The sequence below is a fragment of the Oncorhynchus mykiss genome, chromosome 29, assembly GCF_057628025.1.
Source record: "Oncorhynchus mykiss isolate SJ-2025 chromosome 29, ASM5762802v1, whole genome shotgun sequence".
NCBI lineage: Eukaryota > Metazoa > Chordata > Actinopteri > Salmoniformes > Salmonidae > Oncorhynchus > Oncorhynchus mykiss.
Genome location: NC_143050.1, coordinates 28,074,390 through 28,088,006, shown reverse-complemented (window position 1 = coordinate 28,088,006; position 13,617 = coordinate 28,074,390). Strand labels below are relative to the sequence as shown.

General features: G+C 41.4%; 1 protein-coding gene across 3 annotated transcripts; it reads right to left on the bottom strand.

Moving 5' to 3' along the window:
* Positions 1-5,430: 5,430 nt before the first annotated feature.
* LOC110509788 (ADP-ribosylation factor-like protein 3) lies at positions 5,431-11,086 on the bottom strand. Of its 3 annotated transcripts, none has more exons than XR_016493316.1 (6): positions 10,767-10,879; positions 9,479-9,622; positions 8,816-8,932; positions 8,668-8,713; positions 8,350-8,535; positions 5,431-6,297 (listed from the first exon to the last, which is right to left on the bottom strand). XR_016493316.1 is itself a non-coding variant. In XM_021590894.3 (6 exons), exons 1-6 carry the CDS (start codon positions 10,767-10,769, stop codon positions 6,250-6,252), a joined length of 549 nt encoding a protein of 182 aa, XP_021446569.1. In that variant the 5' UTR covers positions 10,770-11,086; the 3' UTR covers positions 5,431-6,249. The 3 variants fall into 3 exon arrangements, 2 of the variants coding, with proteins under 2 accessions (XP_021446569.1, XP_021446568.1); XM_021590894.3 differs by having other exon boundaries at positions 8,663-8,713; positions 10,767-11,086; XM_021590893.3 differs by lacking the exon at positions 10,767-10,879 and having other exon boundaries at positions 8,663-8,713; positions 9,479-9,640.
* Positions 11,087-13,617: the final 2,531 nt, after the last annotated feature.

The following is a 13,617-nucleotide window of genomic DNA, read 5'->3' as shown; positions in this document are numbered from 1 at the left end:
TTTGTTTAATACTTTTTTGGTTACTACATGATTCCATATGTGTTATTTCATAGTTTTGATGTCTTCACTATTATTCTATAATGTAGAAAATAGTTTAAAAAAAGAAAAACCCTGGAACGAGTAGGTGTGTCCAAACTTTTGACTGGTATATATATACACACACACTACATGAACAACAGTATGTGGACACCTGCTCGTCGAACATATCATTCCAAGGCCATTAATATGAGCTAGTCCCCTCTTTGCTGTCATAACAGCCTCCACTCTTCTGAGAAGGCTTTCCACTAGATGTTGGAACATTGCTGCGGGGACTTGCTTCCATTCAGTCACAAGAGCATTAGTGAGGTCGAGCACTGATGTTGGGCAATTAGGCCTGGCTCGCAGTCGGTGTTCGAAATCCTCCCAAAGGTGTTCGATTGGGTTGAGGTCAGGGTTCTGTGCAGGCCAGTCTAGTTCTTCCCTACCAATCTCGACAAATAATTTCTGTATGGACCTCGCTTTGTGCACAGGGGCATTGTCATGCTGAAACAGGAAAGGTCCTTCCCCAAACTGTTGCCACAAAGTTGGAAGCACAGAAGCGTGTAGAATGTCATTGTATGCTGTAGCGTTAAGATTTCCCTTCACTGGAACAAAGGGGCCAAGCCTGAACCATGAAAAACAGCCCCAGACCATTATTCGTCCTCCACCAAACTTTACAGTACAAATCAAATCAAACTTTGTCACATGCGCCTAATACAACAGGTGTAGTAGACCTTACCGTGAAATGCTTACTTACAAGACCTTAACCAACAATGCAGTTGAAGAAAGAGTTAGGAATATATTTACCAAATAAACTAAAGTTAAAAATAATAAAAACTGAAAAATGTAACACAATAAAATAACGAGGCTATATACAGGGGGTACCGGTACTGAGTCAATGTGCGGGGGTGCAGGTTAGTCGAGGTAATTTGTACATGTATTGGGGCAGGTAGCGTTCTCCTGACATCTGCCAAACCCAGATTTGTCCGTCGGATTGCCAGATGATCACTCCAGAGAACGCGTATCCACTGCTCCAGAGTCCAATGACAGCGAGCTTTACATCACTCCAGCCGCCGCTTGGTATAGTGCATGGTGATATTAGGTTTGTGTGCGGCTGCTCGACCAGGGAAACCCATTCGTGAAGCTCCCGATGAACAGTTATTGCGCTAACATTGCTTCCAGAGGCAGTTTGGAACTCGGTAGTAAGTGCTGTAACCGAGGACAGACGATTTTGGCACTTGACGGTCCCGTTCTGTGAAATGGTGTGACCTACCACTTTGCGGCGTAGCTGTTGTTGCTCCTAGATGTTTCCACTTCACAATAACAGCACTTACAGTTGACTGGGGCAGCTCTAGCAGAGCAGAAATTTGATGAACTGACTTGTTAGAAAGGTGGCATCCTATGACGGTTCCAAGGTGAAAGTCAATGAGCTCTTCAGTAAGGCCCTTCTACTGCCAACGTTTGTCTATGGAGATTGCATTGCTGTGTGCGCGATTTTATACACCTGTCTGCAACGGGTGTGGCTGAATTAGCCTAATCCACTAATTTGAAGGGGTCTCCACATACTTTTATATATACATTGTAGTTGTGTAGAGAGAGATTGATTAATTTCAGTTTGACCTTTCATGTCTAGTTTTATAAATGTTATTATGTTGCTGGTTATTGTTACAGTATAATAACTGTATTACAAATATTATTTTTTATTTTCAAACAATAAAGTAGGCAGAGCAGCAGAAGTAACAATCTGCTATAGGGAAAGTAAGACAAATATTAGGAAATTAATCATACAGTATCAGAGAAAGACTACAAAATGGTTGTTTAAATTAATATATCCACATAGACAGTCACTGATTGGAGTTTACCAGAGTAAGTGCCCCTCTACAAGGCCCCTCTTAGCCTTGTACATTTGCCTATTTGTTAGTTAAGATTTGTCTGTATCCTTTTCTCAAAAGTAAAAAAAATAAAGAGCATTTAAAAGGTGTTTATCAAAAAAATCTTCCCAGGGGGCTGATGGCCCCAATCAATGTTATACTCTCCTACGCCCCTGCCTGTAGTATAGTTACAGACAGAGACTGTGTGACACACAACACTTTAATTAAGTTAGAGGATATCTCTCTCTTTACCCTGCTGGTCAATCTGTCTTTCTGTCCTTCGTTTCCCCTGTGTGGGAGGCCGGTGTTCTGGGGTAAGAAGCTGGGAAAGTCCCATGATTTATGGCCTACTGCAGGCCTGACTGCCTCTCGCCTCAGCGAGGTTAGCAGTGAGGGTAACGAGGGTTGATTGCTTCGCTCTATTCTCTTATTTGGGAAATCCTATATTGTTCATTGGGATTTATTGTCACTCTCATCCTCTGCAGTTTGTGATCTGATTAACATCATATTTGGGAAAGGGAAACAACTTTGAGTGCATTTTATTAGTTTGATTATTACATTGTGTGGTTCAGATGTTAATAATTAAGCAATGCAGAGAGAGAGAGTTATGGAGATTTTATCACCTGTCTCACATGGTAGACTTTCATTTCCCTGTTATATTTTTTTCACTTTTCACCTTTAGAAGAGCACTACATGCACCCCATAAAACTATAAACACCTATTTATACACTGGACAAACCCAAGAGCTAAACTTGTGATTCTTTATTTAATTTTCTCAGAACTTAAATGCAACTCCTTATAGATTTCCTCATTTCAGTAGAAAATATATGAAATACTTTTTTAGAATCCATTTCATTAATACGTTCATCTTTACATTACATGTTTCTCTGCTTAGGTAGAGTGATGACCACTATTGCTTTCAAGTGTACCAAAGCAGCAAACCACAGTGAATATGGATGGATCACACTTGTGCATGGTCTACAAAACCCTCCATACTCTATGCTGACTGTTGAATCACCTTGAGGTCCAGTTGAATACTCCTGCTCTCGTTTTGCCTCAGATGGAGGATCAACAGACTTCGGGTTATTAAAGCCAGCCAAGCTTACATGGAGAGCACGGCACACGGCAGAATATTGTGACTCAAGGCCAGAGGAGGAGGTTTGTTTTTATCATGGCAAAGCACCCAAATCATGTTGGTATGAAGAGGGCTATATAAATGCAAATTGTATTGGAGATCTATTAGAGTCCTGGAAAAGGGTTGTATGTAAATGTCTATAAGACCACAGTGGAGCACTCAGCCCAGGCAGATTAGTATGGGCTGCGATAAAAGACAAAATAGAAATAAAAAAAATGGAATTGCCTTGTGGTAAATCATGGTGAACAAGGTGAGAACTTCACTGAATGGTTGAGGTATTCTATGTGATTTATTGTATATGCAAGAGAGATGTATTGAAGAGAGATTGTTGTAAATGCGCCAGTGTCAGAGATTGGTGGGTGCAGTTCATAGTATTTGCTTTACTACGGAAAGAACTCTCATGCATAAAATGTGATCGTGTTCAAATTCTAAGGTACGAAATCCAGAGATCATTAGAGTTGCGTTTCGTAGTAATTTGGGGCTTTTATTGTAGTGGTGCAAATTCTCTAGTCTAGACGAACTACATTAGTCCAGCCCAATGAGAGTGAGAAACAAGGGAAAGTTTAAATCGGCTAAATCATTTCTTGCTTTGCTTGTTTGTGTCCTAAAGGATACTGAATAATGACTTTATTTTACCCTATAAAATCACAACCAATATAGATCAATTAATTAAGCCCATAACATAAACTCATCACATACACATGTTGAAATGTATGTTGTTGAAAAACAGTACAAGTACTATGCAACAAGAGGGGACATGTGAGTGCCTTGAGCAAGCATTGTCATGGAGATCAATAGTAGAGAAATAGTGCCCTCTAGTAATTTTCTAGTAGAAGCGCAGGCATTCCTGTCTGACATTCGGTGCTTGGGCCTTAGTAGCTAGGTTCCTATCCAATTTGCAACAGATTTTCATGGGAATTTTCTGGAATCTGCATGAAACAATATGCACATTATCCCACCAGTGTGTTGCCAAGAAACAGATTTATTACAGATAAAAGTATGTGCTTGATAACATAGTCCAACTCAATCATCAAGTTTGCAGACAACACAACGAGACAGCCTACAGGGAGGTGGTGAGGGCACTTGGAGTGTGGTGTCAGGAAAACAACCTCTCACTCAACGTCAACAAAACAAAGGAGAAGATCGTAGACTTCAGGAAAGAGCAGAGGGAGCACCCCCCTATCCACATCAAAGGGACAGCAGTGGAGAAGGTGGAAAGTTAAGTTCCTGGGCATACACATCACAGACAAACTGAAATTGTCCACCCCCAAAGACAGTGTGGTGAAGAAGGCACAACAGCACGTCTTCAACCTCAGGAGGCTGAAGAAATGTGGCTTGTCACCCAAAACCCTGACAAACTTTTACAGATGCACAACCGAGAGCATCCTGTCGGCAACTGCACCGCCCTCAACCGCAAGGCTCTCTAGAGGCTTGTGTAGTGTGCACAACGCATCACCGGGGGCAAATTACCTGCCCTCCATGACACTTACAGCACTGGATGTCACAGGAAGGCCAAAAATGTCATCAAGGACAACAACCACCCGAGCCACTGTCTATTCACACCGCTACCATCCAGAAGGCGAGGTCAGTTCAGGTGCATCAAATAGCTTCTATCTCAAGGCCATCAGACTGCTAAACAACAATCACTAACTCAGAGGCTGCTACCTACATTGAGACCCAATCACTAGTCACACTTTAAACAATGGCACTTTAATCTTACATTACTCATATCACATGCATATTCTGTATTTTATACCACCTACTGCACCTTGCCTATGCCGCTCGACCATCGCTCATCCATATACCTATATGTACATATTCTCATTCACCCCTTTAGATTTGTGTGTATTAGGTAGATGTTGAGGAATTGTTAGATTACTTGTTTAATATTAATGCACTGTTGGAACTAGAAGCACAAGCATTTCACTACACTCGCATTAACATCTGTGTATGTGATAAATACATTTTGATTTGCACATAAAATAACTTTTGCGGTTAAATTCCCCTGTACCGAAGAAAAAAATACAAGTTAAATGGGTTGCCATCACATTTTCAACTCTATTGATGTTTTTGTCACAAAAACGGATTAGTTAGCCTTATAGAACATTTGCCCCACTGTGTGGGTCGGCTACCTACATGAGATTATTACGGATAATAGAAGCGATAAAATGTGTTTGTTAAATGGTAGCCAAGCATCGATCATCATGTCACCAGAATAAGACCCTCAATATTTATTGAAAAGGTGCATCAAGCTTTCCCGAGTCATAGTGGGAGGACCACATAACATCATTGCGTGACTCCAAGTTGACTTCGATATGATAGTTATTAAATCAATATTTGCGAATTAAGGCGTTTCAACTGCCATTTCGCGCATAATTTATTTTACCGACACAAAAAGATCAGAGCATTTTGAACAAACACATTTTATTTGTTAATTCTTTAGGTAATTAAATTGGCATGAAATGGTTGGATAGAAACCTGGTTACTGATACAGAGCAGGATATTTCCCTGCCCCACTGGTACTAAGGACAGAGTTTCAATCACATACAAGCAAACAAAGTACCCACTGGGCAAAAACTGGTTGAATCAACATTGTTTCCACATCATTTCAACCCAAAATAATCTATGTGATAACATGGAATCAACATGGAAAACTAAATGTCATCAACATAAGGGCATGTTGTGTTTTTTTTTCACCCAACTTTTAACCGAAATCCAATGACACGATGAAAGTTTTTGTTTATTTCACGTTGAATTCAGGTTAGTTGACAACTCAACCAAATGTAAATCAAAACTAGACGTTAGAACTGATGTCTGTGCCCAGTGGGTCGTGTCTATTCAGCTGTTCATTCTTAAAAAACTACTTTCATAATGTAGACATCTTCACAATAAGCCTCCTGACTATTACAAAAAGGTGGCAAAAGTAAGCACACAGAAATGACAGTGGAGTAATATCTGAATAATTGAAATGTTTAAATAATAACGTATATACAGTATATACAACTGGAGAAGCATTAATAAAATGCTGGTAATGTCAACATTACAGAAACTTTCTCTTTAAAGTATTTACTCTATTGCAACTGGCTCAGGATCTAGTCCAAAAAATATCACAATACTTTTAAAACATATTATGACAGCAAGTCAAAAGCTTTGATAATGAACACCACTCCACCTTTCACCTCCTACCCTTCGTTTGAGTCTTTGGGAATAAGTATACCCCTGGCGTCACTTCTTACGAACTGCTATGTTCTTGCACACCCACGTCATGCCATCCTATAAAGTAAGTAAACAGACTCATATTACACCGGCATAGTATTAAACGTTAGTGTGCAATCAGTGTCTATGATGCTCTCTAAATGTTTGTACAGTATGTGTGTGTTGTGTGCAAATGTAGTGTACGGGCGGTGTGTGTGTACAGTGCATTCTGAAATGATTCAGAACCCTTGACTTTTCCACATCTTGTTACGTTACAGCCTTATTCTAAAATGGATTAAATGAATATTTTTCCTCATCCATCCACACACTACCCCATAATGACAAATCGAAAACAGGTTTTTAGAAATGTTTGCTAATTTATAAAAAATAATAAACCGAAAAAACATATTTACATCATAAGTATTCAGACCCTTTGCTATGATACTCGAAATTGAGCACAGGTGCATCCTGTTTCCATTGATCATCCTCGAGATGTTTCTACAACTTGAGTGGAGTCCACCTGTGGGAAATTCAATTAATTGGACATGATTTGTAAAGGCCTGTCTATATAAGGTCCCACAGTTGACGGTGCATGTCAGATAAAAAAACCAAACCATGAGGTCGAAGGAATTGTCTGTAGAGCTCGGAGACATGATTGTGTCGAGGCACAGATCTATGGAAGGGTAACAGAACATGTTTGCAACATTGAAGGTCCCCAAGAACACAGTCGCCTCCATCATTCTTAAATGGAAGAAGTTTGGAACCACCAAGACTCTTCCTAGAGCTGGCCGCCCAGCCAAACTGAGCAATCGGGGAAGAAGGGACATGTTCAAGGAGGTGACCAAGAACCTGAAGGTCACTCTGAAAGAGCTCCAGAGTTCCTCTGTGGAGATGGGAGAACCTTTCAGAATGACAACCATATCTGCAGCACTCCACCAAGGATGTATAGTAGAGTGGCCAGACGGAAGACAATCCTCAGTAAAAGGCACATGACAGCCAGCTTGGAGTTTGCCAAAAGGCTTCTAAAGGACACTCAGACCATAAGAAACAAGATTCTCTGTTCTGATGAAAACAAGATTGAACTCTTTGGCCTGAATGCCAAGCGTCACGTCTGGAGGAAACCTGGTAACATCCGTACGGTGAAGCATGGTGGTGGCAGCATCATGCTGTGGGGATGTTTTTCAGCGGCAGGGACTGGGAGACTAGTCAGGTTGAATGAAGCAAAGTACAGAGAGATCCTTGATGAAAACCTGCTCCAGAGCGCTCAGGACAACAACCCTTCCAACAGGACAACAATCCTAAGCACACAGCCAAGACAACACAGGGGTGGCTTCGAGGCCTCCCGAGTGGTGCAGTGGTCTAAGGCACTGCATCGCAGTGCTAGCTGTGGCACTAGAGATTCTGGGTTCGAGTCCAGGCTCTGTTGAGCCGGCCGCAACTGGGAGACCCATGGGGTGGCACACAATTGGGTCACGTCTGGGTTAGGGGAGGGTTTGGTTGGCAGGGATGTTCTTGTCCAACCGCACACTAGAGACTCCTGTGGCGGGCCGGGCGGAGTGCACGCCGACGGGGTCGCCAGGTGTACGGTGTTTCCTTTGACACATTGGTACGGCTGGATTCCGGGTTAAGTGGGCAGTGTGTCAAGAAGCAGTGCGGCTTGGTTGGGTTGTTTTGCCTCTCCCGAGTCCTTACAGGAGTTGTAGCGATGAGACAAGACTGTAACTACTAATTGGATACAACGAAATTGGGGTGAAAACGGGTTAAAAAAAAATTAAAGTATATATAAAAAAAATGTACAACAAGGAATGGCTTTGGGATAAGTCTCTGAATGTCCTTGAGTGGCCCAGCTAGAGCCCAGACTTGAATCCAATCAAACATCTCTGGAGAGACCTGAAAATAGCTGTGCAGCAAAGTCCCCATCCAACCTAACAGAGCTTGAGAGGATCTGCAAATACAGGTGTGCCAAGCTTGTAGCGTCATACCCAAGAAGACTCAAGGCTGTAATCGCTGCCAAAGGTGCAACAAAGTACTGAGTAATGGGTCTGAATACTTATGTAAATTTGATATTTGTTTTTTCTTTTTAATACATTTGCAAAAATGTCTAAACCACCGTAGATGTGTGTTTTATACCTGTACTCCCTCTGCGGTAATTGCAGAGCAGGCCTGGATCTGCCATACCCGGTCTCTGATGGTGTGCAGGTTGAGACCCTCAGCTAGCTCTGATGCAGGAGCCGCAGTCATCAGGTCCTGCTTGTTGGCAAATATCAACAGTGGCACCATGCTCAACTTCTCTTCTTCCATCAACTCAGCTAGCTCCTGTGTGTTTGTGTGTGTGTAAGAGAAGGGCGGGGGAGGGGTTCAATCAATAACTGCATCAAAATAGGGATATCAGAAGACAGCTGAATAGAATATTGTGCATTTTTACAGACTGGTGCCGCTTTACCTGACCTGTCTCTTCAAAGCGTTTCCTGTCTGAACTGTCAATCACATAGATCTGTGACGAAGATGGACAGAGGAGAGTATTAGTGACAGATAGCTTGATACGGTTGAACCTTTCTGTCTCCATTTATTTGTGGTCAGAACTTTTTGGACCTACCAGTACGTCTGTGTTCTCAAAGTAGTTCCTCCAGTACGGGCGGATCTTGCGCTGGCCTCCAATGTCCCAAACATTTAGCTTAAATCCCTGGGACTGCATGCTCTTTATGTTGAATCCCTGTGGACAGAGGAGGAGAGTGCCCATCAATGCAATGCTTTAGACAGTTTGTGATCACTGTGAGCATGTGTAACTATGCTTTCATGAGTGTCTGAGCTGTGTTTATGCTATTGTCTGTATCCAGGGTTGGGCAGGTTACTTCCTAAATGTAATATTTTACAGTTACTAGTTAGTTACCTGTCAAATTGTATTCAGTAATGTACATTTTGGAACACCCAAACACAGTAAAGTAATATGTTTATTCTGTTACTTTTGGATTACTTTCCCCTTAAGAGGCATTAGAAGATCACAAAAAGGATCCATCAAATGCATTTGGTGCGTCATCATAGTGATCTCTGCATTTTTATTTTTATTTTGCTACATCATTTCTGAATTTAAAAGTAATCAAAGTAGTCATCTAGTTTTTCAAAAGTATCTGTAATCTGATTACAATATTTTTAATGGTAACGTAACTGATTGCAGGTATTGTTTCTTCTAATAAGTTAATATGTAACTGATTACATGTAATCAATTACTCCCCAATCCTGTGTACATCAGTACATTTACCTGAGTAGGGGTGATGTGGCTGACATCCTCTGAGGCCAGCTGTTTAAGCAGGGTGGTCTTGCCAGCGTTGTCCAGCCCTAGCAACAGTAACCGCACCTCCTGGTCCGGAGAGTGCTTCAGTCTTCGCAGAATCGACAGCAAACCCTGCAGTTCATCACACATCCAGGTCAGGTGACATCATGACAAACAGCACAAGTTGGTATTTAGGTTATAGCTATGTAATGAAATAAGAACCTAGGCAACAAGGCATTAGGTTCAAACATAATTAACAGCAGGTGGTCCAGCTACAAACAACTTATGTTCTGTTAACAGGGTTACCTGAAAGCACATTATTGCATAACAGAGCCAACACACCAGGGCAGAAATAATGCGGAGGCCAGAGGCCAGGGGCCACGGGCAACCTCAGCCAATCACGAAACGCCCTGGTGTGATTGGGTTTGGCATGGCACAGATTAATCAAGACGAGCCCGAGCTCTGTGTGCAGGAGGAAATAAGCACTAAGAGCACAGATTTAACTGTTAGCCTCTTGCCATGGCCTACTTTCACACCACCTTTGATTGGACAGTTGAGACATGTGCACAGCACGAAGACTCTTCCAGTGTTGAGGGAGGCTTAAGAGGTCTTCTTATTCACTGCTGTCACTGTACTTTTTGATCTAGCCAACTAAATAGACAGCAGATTCTCTACCCACATCCTTGTGATATAGTTCATGTCACAATCACTGTAGATTACATGCAATCTGAGTAGGCAACAATAATTCGGACTAGCTAAATAAATTGAAAGACTACACGTGTCACGGGTGATTCTGTAGTCAGCTTGGAGGATGAATGTATTTTCAAAGGTTTGGGGTACTTTATTACTGCAGGAATCAGTAATATGGTATCAAGCCGTACTTGTTAGTTTAAATAACTGATTACCAACCACAAGTTAAAAAGGTGTCCATAACATTTGAAACGTTGTCACTGTTATTAGCTAGCTATAGCTTGCCTATGCGTAACCTTACTTGACAGATAAGACATGGTATTATTTGTTATAAAGTTATGTTCTGACAGTAACAACAGTAATTCATTATTTACATGAATGACAATAAGCATGCCCTGCCAGGTAGACCTTTTTGGCAGGTACAGGCTGTACTGTAGCTAACGTTAACTGTTAGCTGTTAGAAAGCTACGTTAAAGTTAGTCGCGTCGCACTTTTTGGATAACTGCCTAACGTTACTCTCTCACCCATACGATATTGCATTTAGCTCAATTCCAACTTTATGTTGATCATATTGCAGGGTACTTACCATGGTTTGCTCAGCTAGTGGCTCCTGTTCGGGCTCAGTGAGTGGATTAGCTAGCTAGCTAGTAGCATTTGACTGTATTCATTCTGAACAGCTGAAAAGCTCCCCGTAGCTATGGTAGCCGTGACGTCACCATAAACAACGACCTGGGCCATTATTTGGCCGGGCACGAGACCCATTTATATCTACGATTATTTAAGTTTTTATGAATAGGAATGGCCAATCTTAATAAGTGATCTCTTACTAAATTGTCTTCATTTCCAGTGCTTGTGACTCACTCAGACAAATAGTCTACAGCAGGGATTTCGCAAGTATGGCTAACTGCGGCAGAGAGCATAGGCGAGTTGGTGTGTCGAAAGGAGTGAGTGTGTGTGTGTGTGTGGAAAGCGAATACGGTAATATGGCATATTTGTTGTCACACAAGACCGTTATGCGTGGCTGATTGGGCTGCACAACAAATCGATAAACCGGCAAACAGTGCACTGGTGTATGGACATCCTGCCGACCTGAGACCTGACCAATAGTGTGCAACTGCAGCCCGCAATTCGGCAGTTCCCCCCTCAATCATTCCATTGGTACATTTATGAACACCCCCGCTCCCCCCTCGAACAATTCAATTCAAGAGGCTTTATTGGCATGGGAAACATATGTTAACTTTGTCTAAGCAAATTAGGTAGATAGTATACAAAAGTTAAATAAACAATAAAAATGAACAGTTAACATTACACTCACAGAAGTTCCAAAATAATAAAGACATAAATGTCATTTATGTATATATACACAGTGTTGTTACGATGTACAAATGGTTAAAGTACAAAAGGGAAAATAAATAAGCATAAATATGGGTTATATTTACAATGGAGTTTGTTTTTCACTGGTTGACCTTTTCTTGTAGCAACAGGTCACAATCTTGCTGCTGTGATGGCACACTGTGGTATTTTACCCAGTAGACAGTAGACATGGGAGTTTATCAAAATCAGGTTTGTTTTCAAATTCTTTGTGGATCTGTGTAATCTGAGGGAAAAATGTGTCTCTAATGTGGTCATACATTAGGCAGGAGGTTAGGAAGTGCCGCTCAGTTTCCACCTCAATTTGTGGGCAGTGTGCCCATAGCCTGTAGCCTGTCTTCTCGAACATCTCATTGGTTCTGTGCACCCCACTGTTTACGAGTGTATGGCTAGCTATAGCTACCCCTGCCCCTTCATCAAATCAAATGTTATTGGTCACATACAATTGGTTAGTAGATGTCAATGCGAGCGTAGCAAAATGCTTGTGCTTCTAGTTCCAACAGTACAGTAATATCTAACGAGTGATCTAACAATTCCTCAACATTTACCTAATACACACAAATCTAACGGGGTGAATGAGAATATGTACATATAAGTATATGAATGAGCGATGGACGAGCGGCATAGGCAAGGTGCAATAGATGGTATAAAATACAGTATATGCATGTGATATGAGTAATGTAAGATATGTAAACATGATTAAAGTGGCATTATTTAAAGTGGCATTGTTTAAAATGACTAGTGATCCGTTTATTAAAGTGTCCAGTGATTGGGTCTCAATGTAGGCAGCAGCTTCTGATTGTGATTGCTGTTTAGCAGTCTGATGGCCTTGAGAATGAAAAATAGCTTCTCTCTCTCGGTCCCAGCTTTGATGCACCTGTACTGACTTCGCCTTCTGGATGATAGCGATGTGAACAGACAGTGGCTCGGGTGGTTGTAGTCCCTGATGATACTTTTGGCCTTCCTGTGACATCAGGTGCTGTAGGTGTCATGGAGGGCAGGTAGTTTGCCCCCGGTGATTTTTCTACATATTCCCCAAGGTGTCTACAGCATTGTGACGTAGTTTCACGCCTTTATGTTGAAGAATAAGTGTAAGCGGCTACATTGCGCAAGTGGTCACCTGATGGCTCTGAGTGATTCTTGCGTAAAATACAGAGGTAGCCATTTTTCCTCTCGCTCCTACTGAAAAACATTTGCTATCTCACTGGGAGTCTCGTGAGTGAAAACATCCGAAGCTCATCAAAGGTAAACAATTTAATTTAATTGCTTTTCTGATTTTCGTGACCAAGTTACCTGCTGCTAGCTGGACATAATGCTATGCTAGGCTATCGATAAACTTACACAAATGCTTGTCTTGCTTTGGCTGTAAAGCATATTTTGAAAATCTGAGATTACAGGGTGATTAACAAAAGGCTAAGCTGTGTTTCAATATATTTCACTTGTGAATTTCATGAATAGGAATATTTATGTCCGTTGCGTTATGCTAATTAGTGTCAGATGATGACAACGATCCCAGACACGGGATGGAGTTACAACAAGTTTTAAGAGGTCCCAGTTTTTGAATGTGGCATATGTACCACAGTACAGTTGAAGTCGGACGTTCACATACACTTAGGTTGGAGTCATTAAAACTCGTTTTTTCAACCACTCCACAATTTTCTTGTTAACAAACTATAGTTTTGGCATGTTGGTTAGGACATCTACTTTGTGCATGACACAAGTAATTTTTCCAACAATTGTTTACAGACAGATTATTTCACTTACCATTTACTGTATCACAATTGGGTCAGAAGTGGGTCAGAAGTTTACATACACTAAGTTGACTGTGCCTTTAAACACCTTCCAGAAAATGATGTCATGGCGTTAGAAGCTTCTGATAGGTTAATTGACATAATTTGAGTCAGTTGGAGGTGTACCAGTGGATGTATTTCAAGGCCTACCTTCTAACTCAGTGCCTCTTTGCTTGACATCATGGGAAAACCAAAAGAAATCAGCCAAGACCTCAGGAAAAAAATTGTAGACCTCAGCAAGTCTGGTTTATCCTTGGGAACAATTTCCAAACTCCT